The sequence below is a fragment of the Erythrolamprus reginae genome, chromosome 1, assembly GCF_031021105.1.
Source record: "Erythrolamprus reginae isolate rEryReg1 chromosome 1, rEryReg1.hap1, whole genome shotgun sequence".
Taxonomy (NCBI): domain Eukaryota; kingdom Metazoa; phylum Chordata; class Lepidosauria; order Squamata; family Dipsadidae; genus Erythrolamprus; species Erythrolamprus reginae.
The window spans coordinates 315,367,362-315,390,746 of record NC_091950.1 but is presented as its reverse complement, the minus strand read 5'-3'; the positions used below and the strand labels follow the sequence as shown (position 1 = coordinate 315,390,746).

The window sequence follows — 23,385 nt, the reverse complement described above, 5'->3', positions numbered from 1 at the left end:
AGCCTCAAAAACTAACCTTGGAAAAGCTAAAAGCAATTCAAAGTAACACTAAATCAGGAAGAGAACTTTGATCAGGATCTTATGGTTTATAGTAATGGGTGTTATATACTTTAATGTCTCTTGTATTTGCAGAGATGCATGGTTTCTAGTACCATGCTCTCTGCAAATGCTAAGTGAATTGTATATTGTTTGCTTTTATGCTCCTCGGAACTTATCGACCTCAGAGTGCAAGCTGGTGAGCCATCATATGATCTGCTCGGAGATCTTCCCTCTTGTACAATTCTGTGAAAGGTTAAAAATAAGATTCTGGGTGTGCTTTTAGTAGTGCAATTGGATTTTCAAGAACTAAAGTTATTCTGTAATGTAAATGTCATTCAGTAGCCTTATTCATCCATGTAGTTTCATGAACAATATTATGTTTAAGATATTCTGATAATATGTTACATATTGTGGTAATGTAAATTTAAGCTAGTAAGTATTAAGTTTGGGACATTCAGTTTTTCAGTATGAATTTGACTACTAAATTTGAAGTATATTTTGAGCAACCCATGTATTTTCATATTTATCCTATAGACTAGTAGTCTAAACATGTCACTATGTCTGTTATTCATCTATGTTTGTAGTTATTATTTGAAGCATCTGAGCCACAGTGCTGACTATGATGAGGGTATGTTACCTGGGTTATATTAGGATTTTTAAAAATACACATACCGGTGCCCCCACCCTCCTCGCCTTACGAAAAAGTTTAAAAACTCATCTTTGCTGCCAGGCCTGGGATTCCTTAGATCTTCCCCCCTGACCAATGAATGCTTTAGTTTGATTGTTGAATGAATGATATTGATAGTTTTTTAAATTAGAATTTTAAAGATTGTTTTTTAATGTATTAATTAGATTGTTATTATTGTTTCTTGTTTTTCTGTACATGCTGTGAGCCGCCCCGAGTCCTCGGATTGGGGCGGCATACAAATCCAATCAAATCTAAATCTACCTTATTTTCTTAGTTTTGTAGAAACCCAGCCACCATAACAGCCTTATATTATCTGGAAATAAATGTCTAATATTGATTAATCCAATGCTGCTGGTTTGGACTGATTCTTTAGAACTGGTAGCGGAAATATTTACTGCTGCTCGTTGAATTGGCGGTGATAACTGGCAGTGCATGTTTCGAACCAGATCTCCAGTGTTGGTGGATTGCAAAAAATCCTCTGTGCATGCATAGAGGGCGTCAGCATTCCAATTAACATCTGAGAAATAAATCAGTGTCCAAACCTTGGCTTTCTTCCTTCTTCCAGAGGGTCATTTCCGTGTGTTTTGTGTGACGTGCCAGGGGTGCTCGCTCGCTTGGCTCATGCACACACACAAAATTCGGACTTCTGTCACAATGTGAAATGGTAAGGAACGTAAGTGGAACCCACCCCTGGATTATTCTTAATACCACAGAAATATTGGAATAGTCCTTAATGGCTTTTTAAAATGAACATTCATAGTTGGAGCAGAAATTCCTGGCACAGAAAGATTAAATATCTGTCTTCTGTGATTCCCATGATTGGGACCAGGACAGCTTTGTTAAATTAATGCTGCACATTCCATCATTTGTTTTCATTGTATCAATTACAAATGGTTTCCTGTCTATACTAAACTTTAGCAAATGTAATAATATCGTAAATGTTGAAAAAATTATTTCCAGCATGAGTGAATAATCCCAACAAGCAGATTTGATTTTTTTTTGAACTCTTCATTCTCCATGATTCATTATTTTTCATATGCTTATAATAATCCAGCTAATATTTTTAGGCTGAAAATCTCAGACCATGAGACAATAACCTCAAGAATACCATCATTCAAATGAAACATTGATAGTGCAGAAAATATAGAGAGCCGGTAGATCAAGAATTCTAATCCCATCTGAGACACAAAGTCATTGGTATGACCCTGAGTGAGCTTTTTTCTCTCAGTTTTAGAAAGTGGGCAAGGGCAAATCACTTCTGAAAACCTCGTCAAGAAAACTGCAGAGTGTACAGTAATCCCCCCGCTATATCGTGCTTCACCTACCGCGGCTTCACTTTATCACGGGTTTTGAAGTCAGAGTTGGCACAGATACGGCGCTTAGAAGTTTGGAAAGGCAGGACAAGCGCTCAGCTTATGCTCAGAGAGAAGCTTCATTTGAATCATTTCACCACACAAACAAGTGCTAGAATAATTCCAGCGGGACTCCAGAATGATGAGCGGGGCGGGGACTGAGCTCCGGCGGAGGCCCGTCCCCTCGTTCAACCCGCCTCGCCAGTGCCGAGAAGGTAGTCTTTGGAGGCGCGCTTAGTGGTTGGCGGCAGCAGCGGTGTGCTTGGGGTTGTAGAAAGAGCTCCCGGCAGCGCGTGAACGAGCGAGCGCGAGCAAAGAAAGGAACGCGATGCGGCGGGGATTTCCAGACTGGGCTCGAGGGCGGAAGAGGAAGTGCTGGGCGGGTGGAGGGGGGGAAAAAAAGAAAAGAGAGAGAGAGAGAAAAAGAACCAGCCGGGGCAGCTCACCAGGGACTTTCCAGCCGGGGCAAGGCAAAAAACACAATGTTTGGCTGAACTGCTGCAAAGAACAGTAGTGGGTCGGGAATGCTCGGGGGCCGCGATTCTTTTGCCCCCCTCCCCTTCTTTTCCTCAGGTGCAGAGTAAGTAGTAGTGGGGGGGAAAGGTTAGCCGTTGCTCGCCTCCAGGCATCCGGAGCTGGTGGAAAGGAGGATAAATTCCCCATCGCGGATTTCACCTATCGGGGCCGGGTCTGGAACGTAACACCCGCGATAGGTGAGGTCTTACTGTAGTCTGAACAAGCACCAGGAGTCAAGATTGGCTTGAAGGCACCAGAGAAGGACAAGGAGAAAGAGAAGAGTGTGGGAATGCTATAAGTACCAGTAATACTCTTCGGAGAGGGGCAGCTTACAAATCTAATAAATTTTAAATCTTAAATCATATGTATTGAATAATACTTGCTATATGAGCTTGAAAAAGTAAGTAACTGAGGAAAGCATTATAATTTCAAAGATTTGTGTTTTCCTTCCTGTCGTATCATCACAGAAGCCTTGTGACGTAGGATAGGAGAAAAACAATTGCCCAAAATTAACCAAAGAAGTTGTTTGGCGAGTAGAGATTTGAATGTCTTTCTAATCATGAACTAATATTGTAATCCTGATACTTTACTGTCACTTATAATTAAAGTGCACATGGAAAATGGTGCTAAAGAATTTAAAAGAACTTCAGATTACAGCCAAAAAACAATCATGCATAACTATTTATTTATTTATTTTGTCAAGTACGTATTGGTAGTATACAAAGTTATAACAATGTTTTATATACATGATACTAGTAAGAAAGAAACATGAGGACAGGGGATGGAAGGCATGCTGGTGCACTTATGCACGCTGCTTACTGACCTCTTAGGAATCGGGTGAGGTCTATAGTGGATAGTCTAAGGGTAAAGTTTTGGGGGTCAGAGTCAGGGAGTGAGCTCCATGAAATAACTACACAGTTACTAAAGTCATATTTCCTGCAGATAAGTTTGGAGGGGTTTACTTTTAAGTTTGTATAAGTTTGTTGTGCGCTTGTGTATTGTTGTGGTTGAAGCTGAAGTAGTTATTGACAGGAAGGACGTTGTAGCAGATGATTTTATGGGCTATGCTTAGTTCATGTTTAAGGCGACATAGTTTTAAGCTTTCTAAACCTAGGATTGTAACGTCTAGTTGCTTAGGGTATTCTGTTGCAAGTGGAGAAGTGGAGGGCTCTTCTAGTAAAGTATCTCTGGACATTTTATAAAGTGTTTATGTCCGAAATGTGGTGTGGGTTCCAGACCTATGAGCTGTGTTCAAGGATTGGTCTGGCGAAAGTTTTCTATGCTCTGGTTAGTAGTGTGAGATTACCAGAGCAGAAGCTATGTAGAATTAAGTTAACAACTCTTGAAGCCTTTTTGACAATGTTGTTGCAGTGAGCTTTGGCACTTAGGTCATTTGATATGAATACAGTGTTCCCTCGATTTTCGCGGGTTCGAACTTCGCGAATAACCTATACCACGTTTTTTCAAAAAATATTAATTAAAAACTACTTCACGGGGTTTTTTTCCTATACCACGGTTTTTCCCGCCCGGTGACATCATACATCATCGCCAAACTAATAATTTTTGCAAATAAATAACAAAAAATAATAATTATTGTTAATAAATAATTATGTTTATAAGTATCAGGATTACTAAGTGTCTTTATTCAATGGTGAATACCAGTAACAATGGTGAGTAAATTGTTGTTAAGAGAATGGGAAATGGTAATTTAGGGGTTTAAAGTGTTAAGGGAAGGCTTGTGATACTGTCCATAGCCAAAAATGGTGTATTTACTTCCGCATCTCTCCTTCGCGGAAATTCGACTTTTGCGGGCGGTCTCAGAACGCATCCCCCACGAAAATCAAGGGAACACTGTATTCCAAGGTCTTTTATGGAGTGAGGGTTGTCTGTAAGGTCTTGTTTGTTCAGCTTGTATTTGGTGTTCTGATTTTTTTTTGCCAATGTGTAGGACAGAGCATTTGTTGGTTGAGATTTGGAGTTGCCAGATGTAGCTGTGTTATCGGTGGTGTTGAAAAGTTTCACATCGTCGGCAAAGAGAACTACATTGAATCTCCAGAAAGGAGATTGTTTTTTCCTAAAGATGGTTATCCATTCCTGCTATTGTTGAAGGGCTTTTCCAAAAGCTTCCTACAAAGGTGCTTGTTTGTTTCGTTCAGTTTCATGGTGCCTGCTAATCCAGAACATCTTAAAGTAGGTAATAGTTTGTTTCTTGGAAGTTTACTGAATAAGAGTGATATTGTTGCTACTCGCCTGTAATTTTATGTTAGTTGAATTCATAGAAAATAATAAGCATGAATTGCAGAGAATGTGTGTTTGTGAGGAATCATGGCATTGCAGTTATGAGTAAATACAGCTTAGAGAGGCTGGAGATTCCTACAACATTACCAATATGTTAAAATAATTATAACAGAAATGGTTTCTAGAAACTAGAAAGGAAATGGTTTCTTCCTAAATTTCAAGAAACCCTCCCAGCAAAGCACAACATTTAATTGGTTGCCTTATGATTCTTTTTTTCAGTATTTGTCTTGGCTTCTTGTGCTCTATAGTGAGGAAAACTCTAATTCTGTTTGTTTATTTGCATTCATTTCTTGCCAGGTATTTGGATACAAAATAAAAGCAGTCAGTATAACAAAAGAAGAGAAAGAATGTTCTTCAGCATAGTAGAGCTAACTGCAGGGTTTCTAAAAAACAAGGTCAGCTCTCTATTTTTGAAGAAAATTGTGGAGAGAAACATAAATCAGATTATTACACATTTAAATATTGTGATGGATATGAAACTAGAAATACTAATGCCTCCTGTATATGTTACCTGTTGAATTTCTTTTTTATTAAAACTATAAAATGCTTTCAAAATACGTTAGCATACAAAAAGGAAGCTTTTCAATTCATGATTGCAAAATGGGAAACTAGACCTGAATATATAATTTATATTGGCCTAGATTTAGCAGCTTTTCCTCATTTATTCTCAGATAAACATAACAGAATAAATACACTTGTCTATAACTAGACAGTAGTTATTATTTAAAACCTTTCTCACTGACTTTTTATTGCAATATTTTATATAGAGTGAGAACCTGCATAATAAATTGTTTTTGAATACTGTTGGAATGACTGGTTTCATTATACTCTTTACAAATATTTAAAGAGTATATGTTTTCTCTCTCCCTGCCACCCACCATCTTTCTCTCTCTGTACACATGTATTTTTCTATGTATATGTATGTTTTTATGTAGGTGTATAGTAGTCCTCAAGATATGACAGATGTATAGTAGTCCTCAAGATATGACAAATACCACCAAATTTCATATGATTCTGTTTCAAAGATATGACAGCTACAGCACCTCTGTTTATTCTTCCTTCTGACCAACCTCATAGATCAGTGATGGTGAACCTTTTTTTCCTTGGGTGCCACAAGAGTGTGCACATGCCCATACCCATAATTCAATGCCGGGGGAGGGCGAAAACAGCTTCCTCCAACCCCCGGAGGCCCTCTGGAGGCTGGAAAAGGCCTGTTTCCCAACTTCTGATGGGCCCAATAGACTTGTGTTTCACCTCCCCTCCCCAGCCTCCAAAGGCTTCCCTGGAGCCAGGGGAGGGTAAGAACGCCCCCCCCCCCCCGTGGAGGTCCTCTGGAAGCCAAATATCAGCTGACTAACACACTCATGCACGTTGGAGTTGAGTTAAGGCAATGGTTTGCATGCCAGCAGATATGGCTCCATGTGCCACTTATGTTATGACACCTGTGACATAGGTTCATCATCACTGTCATAGATGTTGCAGAGACCTCCCCTCTTCTCTCCCACTATCCTACCCTGCCAGGAACCCCAGCACTTGGACCTGCTCCCCATGTGTCCATCACCCATCACACTTATCTTTTGAAGCTCACTGGACCTATATTGGGAAAGGAGCAGAGGTGGGTTCCTCCCATTTTGGGTTGGTTCTATGGAACCGGTAGTAACTTGGCAGCCTGGGTCACTGGAACTGGCAGTGACCCAGGCCTGCCATGCCCCTGAACCAGCTCTCTCGTTAGCGCCATAGGTGCTGCCATTTTGTTTTTGCTTCTGTGCAAGTGCAAAAGCTGTTTTTTGCTTCTGTGCATGCACAAAAGCTGGGTCCTTAGCACTGCACATATGCATGTGCCTGTGTGAAGCGCCCACGCAGCGCATCAGGAAGTGAACTGACAGCAGGGTAAGCCTGAACCCACCCCTGGAAAGGGAGGAAGGCAACATGTCCCTGGGCCACGCAGTAGCAACTCAGAAGTAGCCACCATTTTACCACTGCATACTCTTCATAAGGTAAGAAAGAAGGTGGATGTTTGGTCTGGTGCAGTAGTGCGGTGGGTTGCTACTGGTACAGTACGGTTCTATGAACTGTAGTATGCGGCAGCAACTAGAGACTCCGCCATGTCGCACACACACACACAAACCAGTAGCAATGGGATTTAGAACCCATCACTGGCCTGGTGGGCTGGGAATCAGGCCTAAACCCTGGAGGAGGATCCTGTGGAAAGCCTGTAGGGATCCAAGGGAGTGGAAGTAGATCATGAGACTTCTTTGGATGGGCATTGGGGAAGCTTTGAGAGGGCCAGGGCAGGTGGGCTTGGGCCTGCGCTAGATGTGTTTTGCTCAATTGTAAAAAACATTTTTTCGTTTTCTCAGAAGTACTTATTTCTTAATCGGATACCCCAAATCCTCTGGATTCAATCTCTGTAATGTTTTGATTTCAGACTAATTAGAAAGTAACAATTGTATAAATCCATGGCTAATTACGGAGAAAAGAATAAAAATATCCATGACTTAGTTTAAAATACAGTATGAGGGGATTATATTGTTGTCTTTACTCTTCCTCAAATAATGGCTTTATTAGTAAGGCCTCTGTATTCTAGCTAACTGTATTCCAATAACAGCTTTGGATTAATACATACTTTCCGCATTCACATTTATAAGCAAAACCTTGAAGGATTTTAATGTGTAAGGGTCAGTATTACTTTTATATGAAAATTTAGTTACTGTATTAAGTTATGTGACTGTGAAAAAATAATTATAGGTAATAAGTGACAAAAATAACTTAAAGTATTAATTTTGTTTCCCCACCTTTGGACTTGTACCTTATTAGAATTAGTGATCATTTATTTATATCTGTCTCTGGCGCCACACCTTGGTATACATTTTTTATTGATTGAGCTTCTTGCTATCATTATTCTGCAAATGAAAACAGAACTCAACTTTTTGTGTGAACATAAGAAACAAACTAACTTAGTAAACTTTGTCCCTGAAACCAAATTCTTTCTTAATCATTATTGTATATTTTCTGCATTCTAATTTTAACAATGAAAAGAAATCTGAGATCAGCTGCTAAATAGATTACATTATTGATTTTGAATACATTGCCAAAGGAAAACAAAGAAGTGTTGTAATTTAAGTACTTCAGTACCTCCAATCAGTATTTCATTGCAGATATACAAAGAAGTACAAAAGAGAGAGGATAATGCTAGTTCTCCAAGGCAGATTGGTGGACCGCCTTATAAGCAGATGCCAAGGACGCATCAAGAATCTTTTTTTATAGGTCTTAAGTAATACTTTTTGTAAGGAGTTGAAAAGTTGAAACTTTGTAGGTTACACTTTTAGGAGTAGACTAAGCCAGTGTTTCCCAACCTTGGCCACTTGAAGATATCTGGACTTCAAGTCCCAGAATTCCCCAGCCAGCATTCGCTGGCTGGGGAATTCTGGGAGTTGAAGTCCAAATACCTTCAAGTCGCTAAGATTGAGAAACACTGGACTAAGCTACTGCATCCAGTTTTGGTTGTCACAATATGAAAAAGATGTTGAGACTCTAAAAAGAGTGCAGAGAAGAGCAACAAAGATGCTTAAGGGACTGGAGGCTAAAACAAGAACGGTTGCAGGAATTAGGTAAAAAGAAGGACTAGGGGAGACATGATAGCAGTATTCCAATATCTCAGGGATTGCCCCAAAGAAGAGGTTTCAAACTATTCTCCAAAGCACCTGAGGGTAAAACAAGAAGCAATGGGTGGAAACTAATCAAGGAGTGTAGTAAATTAGAACTAAGGATAAATTTTCTGACAGTTAGAACAATGAATGAGTGTAACGGCTTGTCTCCAGAGGAGTATTGGTACAGATTGTTAAAAACTCTTTAACAATCTGTACCAACAATGATCTGGAAGAAAATTGATTAATATATGGTCTTTCCAGAAGAAGACATCAGAAAATGGCAGCATTATCTAGATTAAGGATACAATCTAAGGAAAACAAAAGAAAGAATAATGACTAGTGTTTTGACAAAAAACACAGTTTTAACTAAAGCATTCCTTCCAGATCAGTGTACAATATAGTTTTAGAACATTAATATGTACAATATAGTTTTGGAACATCGTTTCTATATTCTCCACTGTTATAATGCTTATGGTTTTATTTACTGGTCACATTTTAAAAGTTGCTTTAGTTTGCTAGACACTTGGAGTATTAATTATTTCACACTGCCATCTTGTGGCTATATTTTATGATTGTACTATAGGGCTCTCTACATTAGAAGAATGAATGTCACTTCTGATACCGTACTAGCATAGTTTTAAAATATTAATAATTATGCTTTTAATACAAGCATCTAGTTAAGATGGTTTTAACACACTAGCACTCTGGCTTGCATTCTTTGTGGAATGAAACAGTGGAAAAAAGAAGGGAAGTCTTTCTTTTTTCCTTCTTATTCTCCTTTGTAGCTATAATCCAGTAATAGGAATTTGTAACAAATAACAGAGGAAATAATTGTTCATACTCTCAAAAACTTCATGGAAAAAATATCTGACTTTACAGAGAATAAATAGAAATTATAAAATAGTTGGATAGGGCAGTTTAACTGTAGAAGTGGACATATTGAAGAACAAGGTTTTGGTAGGCTATGCATTTTGATATGAACTCTTAAATTTCTCATTATCTCTATATTATTTTACATAAAAGGGTTTGAATGTTGGTAATGTTGGTTAAAAATTCAATATTTACAGACTATTGCAACATTTGAATGACACAGTAAGCCATAGGAATTGCTTATTAATTTAATGGCTGAGTGATTTAATGGGAAACGGCTAACAGCAATTTCTTTCCAGCCTACTGATTTTTCTGCAGGGTTCCTCCAGACACAACTAACTAGAAAATGTTTGCATGGTTTGTTTTAATTTACTTATGAGTATGTTTTCTGGTTAGCAGAGACAAAAGTATCCTACACAAAACCCAAAACAAATTACATATGGCTGTTCATAGCTGATGTTTGAGGTCAACAATTAAACTTGCTTAATTTTGATGAGGACAGTTCCAAGGGCATAGAGTAGTAAAATATATATGTCCTTCTGTCATTTGTGGCTCTCTTTATTCTGTCAAACTCAAAATTTGAGTTCCAGCTTCAGTTCCTTAGGCAGTTGACTGAAGGCAATTACTTCCACCCACAAACAAAGGAATTTTTCCCCTAACCAAGAAAAAAAAACCCTCAAAGAGAGGCAGAGAGGGCTATAACTATTCTACCAAGTTATGGCTTAAAACACTGCTTCGTGCCTTTTTCTTTATGCAATTCACTAATTTTATCTAGATCTAACAAGGATCAACAGGGCTTCATGACTTGGTGTCTGTGGTCATCATGGTGAATTCTCAGATATCACGGGCACAGGAGTGGGCTACTGCCTGGACACAGGGGCAACGCAGTGGGGTAGCGAAAATGGAGCTCCACAACAGAGGACCCAATTTGCACTGAAAGATGTTGAAAGAAAATGCAGTGTGTCCTGCATAAGCCATGCCCACAGTGTGATAGTAAAGTCTTAGTGATCTTATATGACAAGAAGTCAGAAATCATTCAACTAAAGAAACCTTCCCTTTCCCTTGCATTTCTCAGAAACAAAAAAAGAATTGTGGGCCTCCAGATACTGCTTTGAGATGAGGTCACAATCTACAGAAACCTCTTCACCTTGCTTACATCTTTTTCAAGGAAATAATGGTGGAAAGCATTCAGTTCCCTATCAGAATTAGACTCGAGCAGAAATTAGAGATGAGATGACCTCTACTGTCTTTGAATCTTCAAAGCTGGGAGCAAAGTATTTTGCTAATCTTTAGATAACATGCCCTTTTCATCTTGATGAGTATGCCAAGTGGGTTTGCTGTTCACTGTCACGTTTTACAAGGTTTAAGGTTTTGACTAAACAAGCCTTCAAAGTATAATATAAAAAGGAAAATCCTTTTTGCAGTATTTTAGTTTTTTTAGATTCCCCCCCTGCTAAAATGTTAGCTTGATTTTATCAGGCAAAATATAACGTTCTCTTGTTTCTGACAAAGTCGCACCTGAGAATAATGATTGACATCTGAACAGAAGAGAATTTTCATTATTCTCTTTCTGTGAGAAAAAAGAGATATTATTTTACTATTGTCTCTCAGTTTCCTTTTTCTTCTTATATTTTGAACAGACTATTTTACTACATACTGTAAATCAGGTAAAAAAAGTGAGGAAAAAAGACTTTCAGTCAACTCAGAACAAGAAACTTTAGATATTGGAAGCTAGTAAATTTGCTTCCACTTTTTCTTTCTTTTTATTTAGATGCTAAAAAGAAAATATGCTTTCCTGTTTTGTTCTTGTTCCCAATTATTTCCCAATTCCTAGTTAAGATTTCTTTTTCCCTGGGAAAAAAGTGGCTTTAAAGGAAAAAAGGAAAGGAAAAAAATGTTTCTTTTTCTCAGAACTCTAAGAACTCAGAATTCTGAGTTGCGCTGATGGATGATCTCTGCCAGGACCGGGACAGGGGCTTGTCCTCTGTCCTGGTGCTTTTTGACCTCTCAGCGGCTTTCGATACCATCGACCATGGTATCCTTCTGTGCCGGCTGGAGGGGTTGGGAGTGGGAGGCACTGTTCTGCAGTGGTTCTCCTCTACCTCTCCGGTCAGTCACAGTCGGTGTTAGTGGGGGGGTCAGATGTCGACCTATAGGTCTCTTCCCTGTGGGGTGCCTCAGGGGTCGGTCTCTTCACCCTGCTATTCAATATCTACTTGAACCCGCTGGGTGAGATCATCCAAGGGCATGGGGTGAAGTATCATAAGTACGCTGATGATATCCAACTGTACATCTCCACCCCATGTCCAGTCAATGAAGCAGTGGAAGTGATGTGCCGGTGCCTGGAGGATGTTGGGGTCTGGATCATAGTTCCCTCTAAGCTGAGCAGTGAGCAATCGCTCACTTAAAAATCATCATCAACTCAGAGTTTTCCAAACCTGCCCAGAAGCCCCGAGGGAAAGAGTGAGAGAGAGGAAGAGAGGAAGAGAGAGAAACAGATAGAAAAAAGAGAGGAAGGAAAAGAGAAAGAAAAAGAATGGGAGTAAGGAAGAGAGAAAGAAAATCAAAATCTAGTTTGAAACTAGCTCAACTATTTAAGTGGCATTTTGATATTGATAGAGTTGCCCTATTACGAGCTCACTGTTATAGACACACAGTACAGTATTTTATTTTGAAATTCTCTGAGGCAAAACAGGGTGGGTTTTTTATTTATTTGTTTGTTTGTTTATTTATTTAATATTTCTGTGCCGCCCAGTCCCGAAGGGACTGCCGCTCAGACACTATACTTTTCTGCCCCCCCCCCAAAAAAAATTAGAGGGAACACTGGTCTGGATGGGTGTCAACAGGATCAAACTCAACCCTGACAAGACGGAGTGGCTGTGGGTTTTGCCTCCCAAGGACAATTCCATCTGTCCGTCCAATACCCTGGGGGGGGGGAATTATTGACCCCTCAGAGAGGGTCTGAAACTTGGGCGGACTCTTCGATCCACAGCTAACATTAGAGCACCATCTTTCGGCTGTGGCGAGGAGGGCATTTGCCCAGGTTCGCCTGGTGCACCAGTTGTGGCCCTATTTGGACCGGGAGTCTCTCCTCACAGTCGCTCATGCCCTCATAACCTCGAGGTTCAACTACTGCAACACTCTCTACATGGGGCTACCTTTGAAGAGTGTTCAGAAACTTCAGATTGTGCAGAATACAGCCGCGAGAGCTATCATGGGCCTCCCTTGGTATGCCTATGTTTCATCAACACTCCGCAGCTTGCACTGGCTGCCAATCAGTTTCCAGTCACAATTCAAAGTGTTGGTTATGACCTATAAAGCCGTACATGGCATTGGACCAGAATACCTCCGGGACCGTCTTCTGCCGCACGAATCCCAGCAGCCGATTAGGTCCCACAGAGTGGGCCTTCTCCAGGTCCCATCAACTAAGCAATGTTGTCTGGCGGAGCCCAGGGGAAGAGCCATCTATTATTATTATTATTATTATTATTATTATTATCATTGTTATTATTATTATGGAACTCCCAGAATTGAAAGACTGGCCGCTCTTAGCTGGCCATGGTTGAATGGCTGGGCCAGAGAGGGCTTCGTTGGGACGGGCTTCTCCCATTATTGCATCGATGAGGCCGCGGCAGGGCTGGATCCAAGTGGTTGGTATTGCACCTCAGTGGCAATGACATTGGAGTATTAAAGCACCTGCGTGCATGCTCCCACCACAAGATTTAGCTTCTGTGCATGTGCAGAAGCCAAATCTCATGCAATAACGAGAAAGAGCCAAAAATGGACAAAAATCATATACGTCCAGCCCCAGCGCTTGCAGCCCCGTGCTCGGTGCCCCCCGAGCCCTGACATTTGCGGCCCCAGTGTTCACTGTCTGCCCAGCCCTGATATTCACAGCCTCAGTGCTTGCTGCCCACCCAGCCCTGACGTTCGCGGCCCAAGCACTCACTGGCTTCCCAGTCCTGACGCATATGGCCCCGCGTTTCCTGCCCTCCAAGCCCTGATGCTCACAGCCCCAGTGGCACACCCAGGACTGGCAGCCTGCCCAACCCCGGTGCTCGCAACCCTGGCACTCGCTGCATCCCTAGGCCTGGTGCTCATGGCCCACCCAACCCTGCCGGCGCTCACAGCACACCCAGCCCCTCGCCTATTTTTTGCTTCTGCATATGTGTGGACACAAAAAAATGGTGATTTTTACCAGAATTTAGGCAGCTGCGCATGTGCATGGCCCGTGCATGGCTGGTGGTGATGATGAAGCTGCGTGTGCAGCTCCATTTCCATTACAGGAATGGCTCCCCCCCCATTCCTGCTGGTGCCCACCCCTGGAAACAACCATAATATTAATTCAACCTATTGATAATCCCGGGTTATGAACGTTCTCTTAGTGAACGTTCGAAGTTACATGATGAACACCCCTCCAGTGTTTCTGAACAAGGCCCGAAACTTGCTGCACCACGGCAGTTGTTCACCTTTACAAACAACCATAGAGGGTCTGCAATACTTATGCTGACAGCCAAAATGGAGCTTCTGAGGGGCGTATCTGACCCTCAGAAGCCCTGTTTAGCCATCTGGAAGCCTTGCCCAGCACCAGACAGCCAAAATGGAACCTCTGAGGGGGTATATCTGGCCCTCCGGCTCCGTTGAGCTCTCTGCAGACATCCCCTGGCTCTGGCTCCCAGAAGCTCCATTTCAGCCTAAAACGGGCTGGGGGAGGCCCCCAGAGAGCTAAAAAGAGCCTCAGAGGTCCAGAAAAGGCCCCCAGAGGCTCTGGTCTGGCTCCCAGAAGCTCCATTTCATCTTAAAATGGGCCGGGTGAGTCCTGCAGAGAACCAAACAGAGCGTCCCAGGGCCAGAAAGGCCCCCGGAGGCTCAGATCCAGCCCCCAGAAGCTCCATTTTGGCCTGCAGTGGGCCAGAGGAGGCCTGTAGAGGCCCAAACAGAACTGCAGAAGGGCACTTGAGGCAGGAGAGGAGACTGCTTGATCTTCATGAGGTAAGTTAGGGGTGAAGCAATTTGGGTCAGCATGAGACATTTCAGTAGGTTGGAGAAGTCTTGGGAGTCTTAGGCAGGTGGCCTCTTCCATTGGTACACACACCCTCCATGGCCTTCCCCACCCTGAAATAATTCATGTTCACTTAACAAATCTCACATTAGATTAGTGAGTTTGTGGGTGAATGGAGGCAGTGATCTCATTCAAGGTATGAGATTCACTCCCATGAATCCTCAGGTTACAAATAGAATGGACAGGTTCTATTATATTTGTAACCCGAGGACTACCTGTATTTAACTGAAAATCTAGATTCTGTCCAGTGTTCAGAAATTTAACTAGAAAGTTACTTTCATTTTCCCATTTCCTTCACATTCATTTAATCTGCACTTTAATAGAATTACATTCACACTTCCAGATGTATTACGTACTATGGTCAGTGTAGTTGTATGAATTGTATAGCTGGAGTTATACTAATTAAACATATATTTGTCGCACAGCATATTTTCTTTTACATTGGCACGTGAAAGAGAAAATGGAAGATTCTGAGATGCATGTGCTGTTCTCCAAAGCTAATTCAAATACAACCTATTCAATTATTTACTAAAGACAGTTGGCTAATCCATTGTTCAAGGATCTGAAAGTCAGCTGATTCATAGGTAATCTTTGATTCCCAGACAGAGGGTTGCACCTTATCTTTTCATTATGAGTCAGGTCACTGGGAGAAAGCTTTGAAAGTCCTGCTCAGCTAGTTTTTCTTTAAGAAAATGCTAAAGCAATAATATGGTTTGGGGTACATCATTTATTCAATAATCAGTGGGACATTCTGGTTTTTTTTTAATACTTTCCTAACTTTATCACATTGGAAAAGTTGGCAGGAAATAATAATACAGTACTGTGCAAGTGAGTTTCCAAATATTTCTACAGGTAGGTTCAGGTGCTCCCAGAAAATGTAGACCTAGAAATGTGCCTTTGATTTTTAATGTACCTTCAAGAACAGCCTTTTTGGACTAGTTTTATTATCTTAACATGCAATTATTGTTATCAAGGTCCTTAGAAGCAGAGAAACTAAAAATGCATTGGACTTTGCTGTTTTTTTTGTTTTTGCTTTTGCACACTACCTGGTTTCTCTCTGTTGTCCCCCCCCCCCTCCATATAAGAAATATCCAACAATGGACTATTGATGTGTTATTTTTTAAAAATGGCTTTATTAGCAAAATCCAATAAATAAATAATAAATTTTTAAAAAATGTTAATCTAATGATGAATCCTGAAATGGATTAAGCTATAGCTTAGTGAAGTATATAACTAAAGAGAGATCATGAACTTCATGCCAGATAATTTCTGTTGATGGTTAATAACTGGAGCAGAAAAACAATAGGAGTCCTATATTAAAAACGTACTTACTATTCCTGTTTCACCCCATCAATAAAAGCAGTATTAAAATAAGCAACCTTTTACATGTCTGGTGTCAGGAAAAAAAGAATTATCATTGTGTTAATGAGCCTTTTAAAAAAAAAAAAATCAAAACTCTCCTTGTGCAAATCAACTGGGATGCCTTTGTGTTCTTTTACTTCTGCTTCCTGTTCAGAAGTTTGCACTGTTGTTAGCTCTCTGCCGTGGAAGGAGGAGTTTTGTGTCTCTATAGCTGCGCCTTCAGGAGCCTATCATATTTCGCCCTAATCCTAATTGATAGCTATAGCCAAGCTTATTGTTAACCAAAATCGTTTCTGGAGTGGAGAGCCTTTCCTGAGCCTTTTCGTTATAGGCAGAAAGCTGGGTTGGGGCACCAGAATGCCTTTTCTGCAGAGGAAAAGAGGAAAAAAAGAGAGCTGCTGTAATGTCTAACCCTCCTCGCCTGGCAACTTGCTAACAGCACGCGTTTCTTTCTGATCCAAGGAGCTCTTGGTTCCTCTGCGTAATAGGAGGGGAGCCTGGATTGCAAGCGCAACTGGAGAGGAAGAGATGGACTTTGGATGAAAGCTGGGGGAAGCCAGAAAAACCTCTGAATTTTTCGGGATTGTACTTCGACACTCCCCCCCACTAATCTGATTTCCTGGAGGGTGTTTTCAGCGTGGCAGTCTGTTTTGCTTTGCCTCTATTGTGTCGCGCTTGCCAGCTCGGAAAGTGCTGGGGGCAAAAGCAGAATTAACCACTTGGGTTTTTTGGTTTTGTTGTTGTTGTTGGTGTTCGATTGAGTTTTAAAATGAACAAGTGTGTTACTTATTTTAAAACGCGTCCACGCCCACGCGGATGGTAAAAGAAAAAGAACGAAGATTTAAGAGCGTTCTTAATCGTTGCATTTGGGAATTATTATTATCATTATTTTTTGGAAAGACAAAATGAAACAGGAGAGCTCCTCAAAATCCCTGCGGTTTAAATCTAATCCAGGATCCCTTTCACGTGCTGTAAGCTGGATAAACTTCTCTACGCTGTCCAAGCAAACAAAAAGGTTATTTCGCAGTGATGGGGAACTCACCTCCATATGTGGGGACCAAGAGGAAGAGGATGAGAACTGGATCTACAGACCGCAGCACAGAAATGGTGATGGTTGGTTTTTTTATATACTACTTTCATCCAGATCTACATCCTTTTAATTATGCTTTGTAAGATTGTGTTTCATTGTTCCCATATTCCCTTTTCATTTTCTCTACAAGCTGTCTCTGTTTGACCTTCTGGATTCTCGGGCGTTTCTTGATAAGGCAACCTGCTGTTTTATTGTATCCTTACAAAATCATTCTTGCTAAGAGGCTAGCCTATGAAAACAGGATTTTCGTTGCTGTGCTTTTTAATGGGGCAGTTTGTTATGACAAAGGATTTCTCTGACATTGCATGAGGGGAGGGGAACTGAAACGTAATGGGCCTAAAGATAGAAGAAAGGGGAACGTTAATTGCAAAAATATATTCTTCAGTTATTTTTGGAGACATAATCAGTGCATATAACACACATATGTGTAACAGGTGTATGTAAAGCAAACAGTAAAGATTTTTTTTCTTGCTTCACCTGTAGATGAGGTTTAACAGTTTCTGGGAGGTGTGACCTTAAGGAACATGTATTTATATATTTAGTATTCTGATAGGTGTGTTATGTCAGCAATGTGCTATACAAATCTCTTTATAAGCCAAGTTTTGGCTTAGCTTCATGTGAGATTCATTCCCTTCCTATATGGGTGCAGTGCTTATGTGGCATTTGGGCAAGGAGGGATTATTAGCTTTAGCTAGAATTGTTTCTAGACAGGAGGAATGGTGATTCATTCACCTTTTTTAAAATTGTACAGACACATCCTTGAAGTCCTCAGGAGTTTAGTTTGACCTGAAAAGGTTTTTACCTTTACTCTACTTCCCAATCTTCCTTTCTTGCCAATGGCTGTTTCATTCCCCCCTCCCAACAAATCATAAGTATTTTCTACTCCTGAGTAATTGCATGACTCATTTTTCATCTCTTATAAAAACATGATCAGGATTTTGTTTTACAGCATTTTAAAGTAATGATTATCTTTTTGGCCAGTGTTGTAGGGACCCCCTATAATGGTGATGGTGAACCTTTTTTGATTTGTGTGCCAAAAGGAGGATCTGGGGGGGGGGGGGTCATGCACGCACATGCCCACAGCCATAATTCCATGCGTCCCCCCATTCCGGACACGTGATGGCTCTTCCCAGGCTTCAGAGCCTTTCTAGGAATCTGGGGAGGTAAAAATGGCCTTCCTCATCCCCCTGGAGACAGAAAATGGCCCATTTGCCAACTTTCAGTTGGACCGGAAGTTCAGTTTATTTACTCTTCACAGGCTTCAGAGCCTTTGTAGGAGCCTGGAGAAGGAAAAAACGGGCCATTTCTGGCCTCCAGAGGGCCTCGGGTGGTGAAGAAGGCCGTTTTCACCCCCTCAGGCTCCTAAAAAGGCTCTGGAATTTGGGAACAGCAAAAAAAAACCCCCAGGCCTTCCCCATCCCACCCCCCTGAAGCTGGAAACAGCCTGTTTAGTGACTCCCAGTGGGCCCGAAAATCAGCTGGTGACCTGCGCTCGCATGCCCACTGATATGGTTCCACGTGCCACTTGTGGCACATATGCCATAGGTTCGCCATCACAGACCTATAATCAGTGAGTTGGCTATTGTACTATTAGAATTTATACATAAGTACAAAAATCATAGCAAATGATGGACTATATTGGAAACTGCAATTATTTAGTTTATATGTTACTGAAAAAGGCGTAATCTATTTTTGAACGTTGAGAAAATCAATAACAAATGTTGAAAGAGCACTTGTGTAAAACAACCCATCATAGCTTCAAACTTCATAGCGTGGGAAAATGAGGATGGGTATGTATCTATTGTTTTATGGCACTTGACTAGAAAAAACTTACTTTGTGAGTTCTTGTTTGGATGCCGAATTTGTTTTGTTTCCTGCTGTGGCACCCTGCTAGAAACTCAAAGATCTTCCAGTAAAAGTAAATGGCTATTCAATTTATCCTATATTCAATTAGTTCTTTCCATGGTGCATTTTCCTTTGCTTTGAAGCTCTGTTTAAAACAGATGAGACTGAAAGATAATGGGAGGAGGCAGAGAACAGAAAAAGAGACTAGACTAGACTAAGTTACTGTAAATCAGCCTGAATTTTCAAGACTTCACTCCTAACATTAGTCAAAGTCTTCGATGTCATTTGTAAAAGTAGTAGAAAGAATTTAATAAAAACTCCCCTCTTAAATCCAAATCAGCCAATCTTCTAGCATGTATATACCAAATTGTAAAGTGAATTTTAAAATGGAAAATCTAGAATTCTGAAAAACTAGAGATATGTTTATTAAATCTTTTTTTTAAAAAAAATAAACTGGGTCGTTTAGAGGGTAGATTTATAAAGCAAAAGTTTGGTAATTGATATTAAAGCAATTTAATAATTAACTAAATTTTGAAAAATAAGGTTAATATTGTTAATAATACTAACCTTTGTATATTCTGTACCAGGAAGTTTATAATATTCATGGCATTAAGCTATTTTATTTTTAGTCCTTTAAAGTCAATATAAATGACTCGCTAATGCCATATAAACAGTACAGGTAGTAATAAATTTGGCACTATTTTTGTGATCAATTTTTGAAGTCCATGCGTGTATCCTATATGGACATTTTAAATTCAGCATATATTGCAAATGTCTATGACCACACCTGGAGTTTATAATGTCCTGTACACTGATTCATCTCCAGAAACCTGATATGTATGATATGAGTAATATTGCCATATTTCCACTGATGATTGCTTTATAAGGCCTGTCTATGAGCCCAAAAGATTTATTGGTTTAAGAGCTCCAAAGCAACTCTGTCATATTGTTAAAAACACTCAGAAGTGATTACAGTTGTAATAATCACCCAGTCAAGCAGGCTAACCTTTGGACTAGAAACTGGAGATTGCATAATAACCGCAGGTATGAATGTCTGGTCTGAATAATGTGAATAAAGCAGATGTATGATGATTTCTTTTTTGAAAAACAACTATGAAGTAAAGATTCCTCTTCCTGAATTCAGATTACAAACAATGTGGTAGTATGTCAGTCTTGGATAGGAATCCCTAGGCATAAAGCTCGGTCATTTGTAAAACCCAGTGAATTACTTTTCAACCCTAATCTTTGAGATTTGTTCCAAGAAAAGGTACCAGAGATCATTGTAATGAAAATTTATTTACAGAATAAAATGTAGAGACGTATGTATGACTTATTCATATTAGAAAAAGGACCAGTATGCCAATTGTTCAAATTAATCTATTCATATTTCTAAATAGTTCCTTTTCTCAAAGCTATTCATTGTAAGACCCTTATTCTTAAAATGACTACATCTCAAGTTGAACTACCGTATTTTTCATAGTATAAGACACACCAAGGTTTTTGGGGAGGAAAATTGGGGGGGGGGGATCTGCCTACCAGGTATTCATCTGGCTGGTGCCCTTAATCTGGTCAGCTTGAGCACATTATTTTGTCCCCTGGTTAGGGTTTAAAATAACCCTTATTTATTCAGAGAGAGTAACAAGGAAAGAGCTTACAAGCCTAAGAGCTGGGAAGATCATTAACACCTAGTTAGGGCTGAAATTCTTTTGGGGAAAAAAGCTACATTCAGAGTATAAGATGTGCCCAAATTTTCTGCCTCTTTTAAGCAGGAAAAAGGTGTGTTTTATACTCTGAAAAATACGGTACTTAAAATTATCAAGTAAATACGAAGAGGCCAATACCATCCTTTGTGAAACATCCTTTCCTACCTTGAATGTGGCTAAAAAAAGCAAGCTGTCCTTAGTCATTTGTAATTCATTTTGTTTCCAAGAGTATTTTAAAAACTAAAATGAATTATATATTTCAGCAATTCTGTGGTTTAAACTTAACATGTAGAATAGACCCTGGAGAAATGCTGGCACGTCAATGTTCTTATTTATTTTTTTCATAACTCTTCTACTGGGTATTCAGTTAAATTATCAGGTTTACATGAAGTTGGATTGAAGTCAATTTGGCTTGCATGTAAGGCTAAAAGTAGGAATCTAAGGAGAGGACATTTAATCAAAATGTGCTAGAAGCTGCAGTACCACAAGTGTGCTACCCAGATGTTAAGTCTATTTTCTTGAAGTTTGTTGCTTCAGTTTTTCAAACCTAGCATTGTAGGCTGCTCAGAGTTATTTTCTTAAGAAATAGGTAAACAAATAAAAATGTTTTATTAAACACATTTTTGGTTGTTGGCTTTTTTAAATTTGAAAGGGACAACAAATCTAGCAAAACAAATGTAATTATGTGATACACAGAAGTAATGTATTGTTCATTTAAGATTTATGTTCTCTTTTGTTGATTATATTGTAATTAGATTTTCTTGCTAGTTTATCCTTTAATGAGAGTTCAGCCAGTGTAGGAAGGGGGGAAAGATGTGGGAATGAACATACTTCATTGATGGACAGTACCATGTTTTCCTAAAAACAAGACATGTCCTCATAATAACGCCAACAGGGCTTTTCAGGACATGTGTTGAAATAAGCAAACACCCCTCCCGAAAACAAGCCCCCACTACCTTCCAGGGAAAGGGGGGGATATGCTGGGAGCCGCTCTTATTGTGGTAGGCACTCTTTTGGCCAGGAGAGAGAGAGCACCGTTCCTCGGTGCTGTGTCCACTGTGTCTCACTGATCCTCTCCCGCCTCCGGCTCTCGAGCGAAGTGGGAGAGGGAAGAAACTCATGGGCTGCTCGAGGAAGCCGAGCTGACAGCAAAACCTCTAGCTAAGCTTAGCGGTTGAAACAGCCGGGCACACACTTCCTTGTTTCTTCCATTCGGCCTTTTTTCAAGCTCCCCAGGCTTCAAGAAAGCCTCTGGAGCCATCTAGAAGTTGGTCCATGTACAATGGTACAGGTAGGCCTTGAGTAAATGACAATAATGGAGTCCAACATTTATGTTGCTAAGTGAAAAAATTGTTAGTAACATGGTTGTTAAGTGAATCTGCCTTCCCCATTGACTTTGCTTGTCAGAAGGCACAAAAGGAGATCACATAATCCTGGGACACTGCGACCATCAATGAGTCAGTTGCCACATGTCTGAATTTTGATCATGTGACCATGGGTATGCTGCAGTAGTATTTCTTTTTTTAAAAATTCCCCATTTCCTGGCTGGGGAATTCTGGGAGTTGAAGTCCAAATATCTTCAAGTTGCCAAGGTTGGGAAACACTGTTCTAGAGGTTAAGGGGGAGGCCATTTTTGCTGTTCCCAGACTTTAGAAAAGCCTCCAGAGCTTGTGGATGGCAAAAAATGGTCCAATGGACTACTGAAAGTCGGGAGGCTTCACTGAGGCCTTCACACATGTGTGGGGAGGAAAGAACTGGTGGTGGTGGTTGTGTGCACATGCGTGGGGGGGAGGGCATTGCATTATGGATGTGGGCACCAACGTGAGTGCTTTTGCGCACATGCATGTTCTTTTAGCACCGGAGCAAAAAACGATTCGCCATCACTGGCTTAAAAAGATACTACTCGTGCAGTAAATCAGTCACAGCTTATTTTATGTCTGAGCTGTGATTTAAATTTAACAATAATCCCAGCATGTAAATTGAATTAAAATTACCTTGTATAATATAAATAAGTTTCAGTCACAGTATCTTAGTTCAGATATAAAAGAAGTTTGTTATTTCAGAAATATTGCAGTGTGCAAGAGAATGGAGGGTAGTGTTGTTTTTAAAAATTGAAATAACATAATTAGGTCTTAGTCATGTTTCTGACATTAGATTAGGACAGAAATATCCCTAGTTCAGCATCTTTGGCCAGGATAAAGGGAACTGCTGTATTAAAATGCTCTAAGAGTAGGCCACACTTCTTTGAAGTAAAAGAAATGGGAACAGCTTGCCCTAGAAGTTGTACAGTGACTGATCTCTGTCACTTTTCTAATTCAAAGTTGGCACAAAGGACTGATGGATGTTTGGCAGCCATATAGTTTAGGCAGATGGAAATCCTGCTGTAAAATCTGCAATAGTATACGAAATTGTTTGCTTTCCCTTCTCCCTCTCCCTTTCCTTCTTCCTTCCCTCCCTTTCTCTCTCTTCTCCTTATGGATACATGCGCAACACAGAGTCTGAAACACTAGTACTGTAATTTCTTAAAATTCCAAAGTAATAACTACTTTTGGTTTGCGATCTGATACCATAATCACATAGTTTAGATAATTATGTTGTATTGACAACTAATGTTAACTTGGACATGCTGAAACTATAGGCTTGATTTATAGTGGTTTGCAAAGGTATAATTCAGTTTGATTTAAACTGTTACAGTGAGTTAAATTTGGAATTTGCCTGGAAAAAATAAACTATAGAATCTCTATTAGTACTATTTTTATACTTTTTTTTTACATAGTTACATCAATACTGAGGGTTTTTTGTAATAATTTTATTAAGCATTACAGTTAAAAAATAAGAACAAATAAGATTAAGATAGAAAGGTATACAAACAAAAAATAGAAAATTAGAAAAGAAAGAAAAATAAAAACA

The 23,385-nt window shown here is 40.0% G+C and overlaps 1 protein-coding gene across 5 annotated transcripts in view; it reads left to right on the top strand.

Annotated features, from left to right (window-relative positions):
- Positions 1–23,385, top strand: part of NHSL1 (NHS like 1) — a 179,978-nt gene that overhangs the window by 34,642 nt on the left and 121,951 nt on the right. For 2 of the 5 annotated variants that reach the window (XM_070733607.1, XM_070733605.1), the window contains exon 1: positions 16,114–16,944. The exons of 2 other annotated variants lie outside the window; for them this stretch is intronic. In XM_070733607.1, coding sequence (XP_070589708.1) covers positions 16,743–16,944 — 202 coding nt within the window. In that variant the 5' untranslated portion in view covers positions 16,114–16,742. Of the gene's footprint in view, positions 1–16,113; positions 16,951–23,385 lie in introns of those variants that run through there. One more of the 5 variants, XM_070733604.1, reaches the window with a different exon arrangement.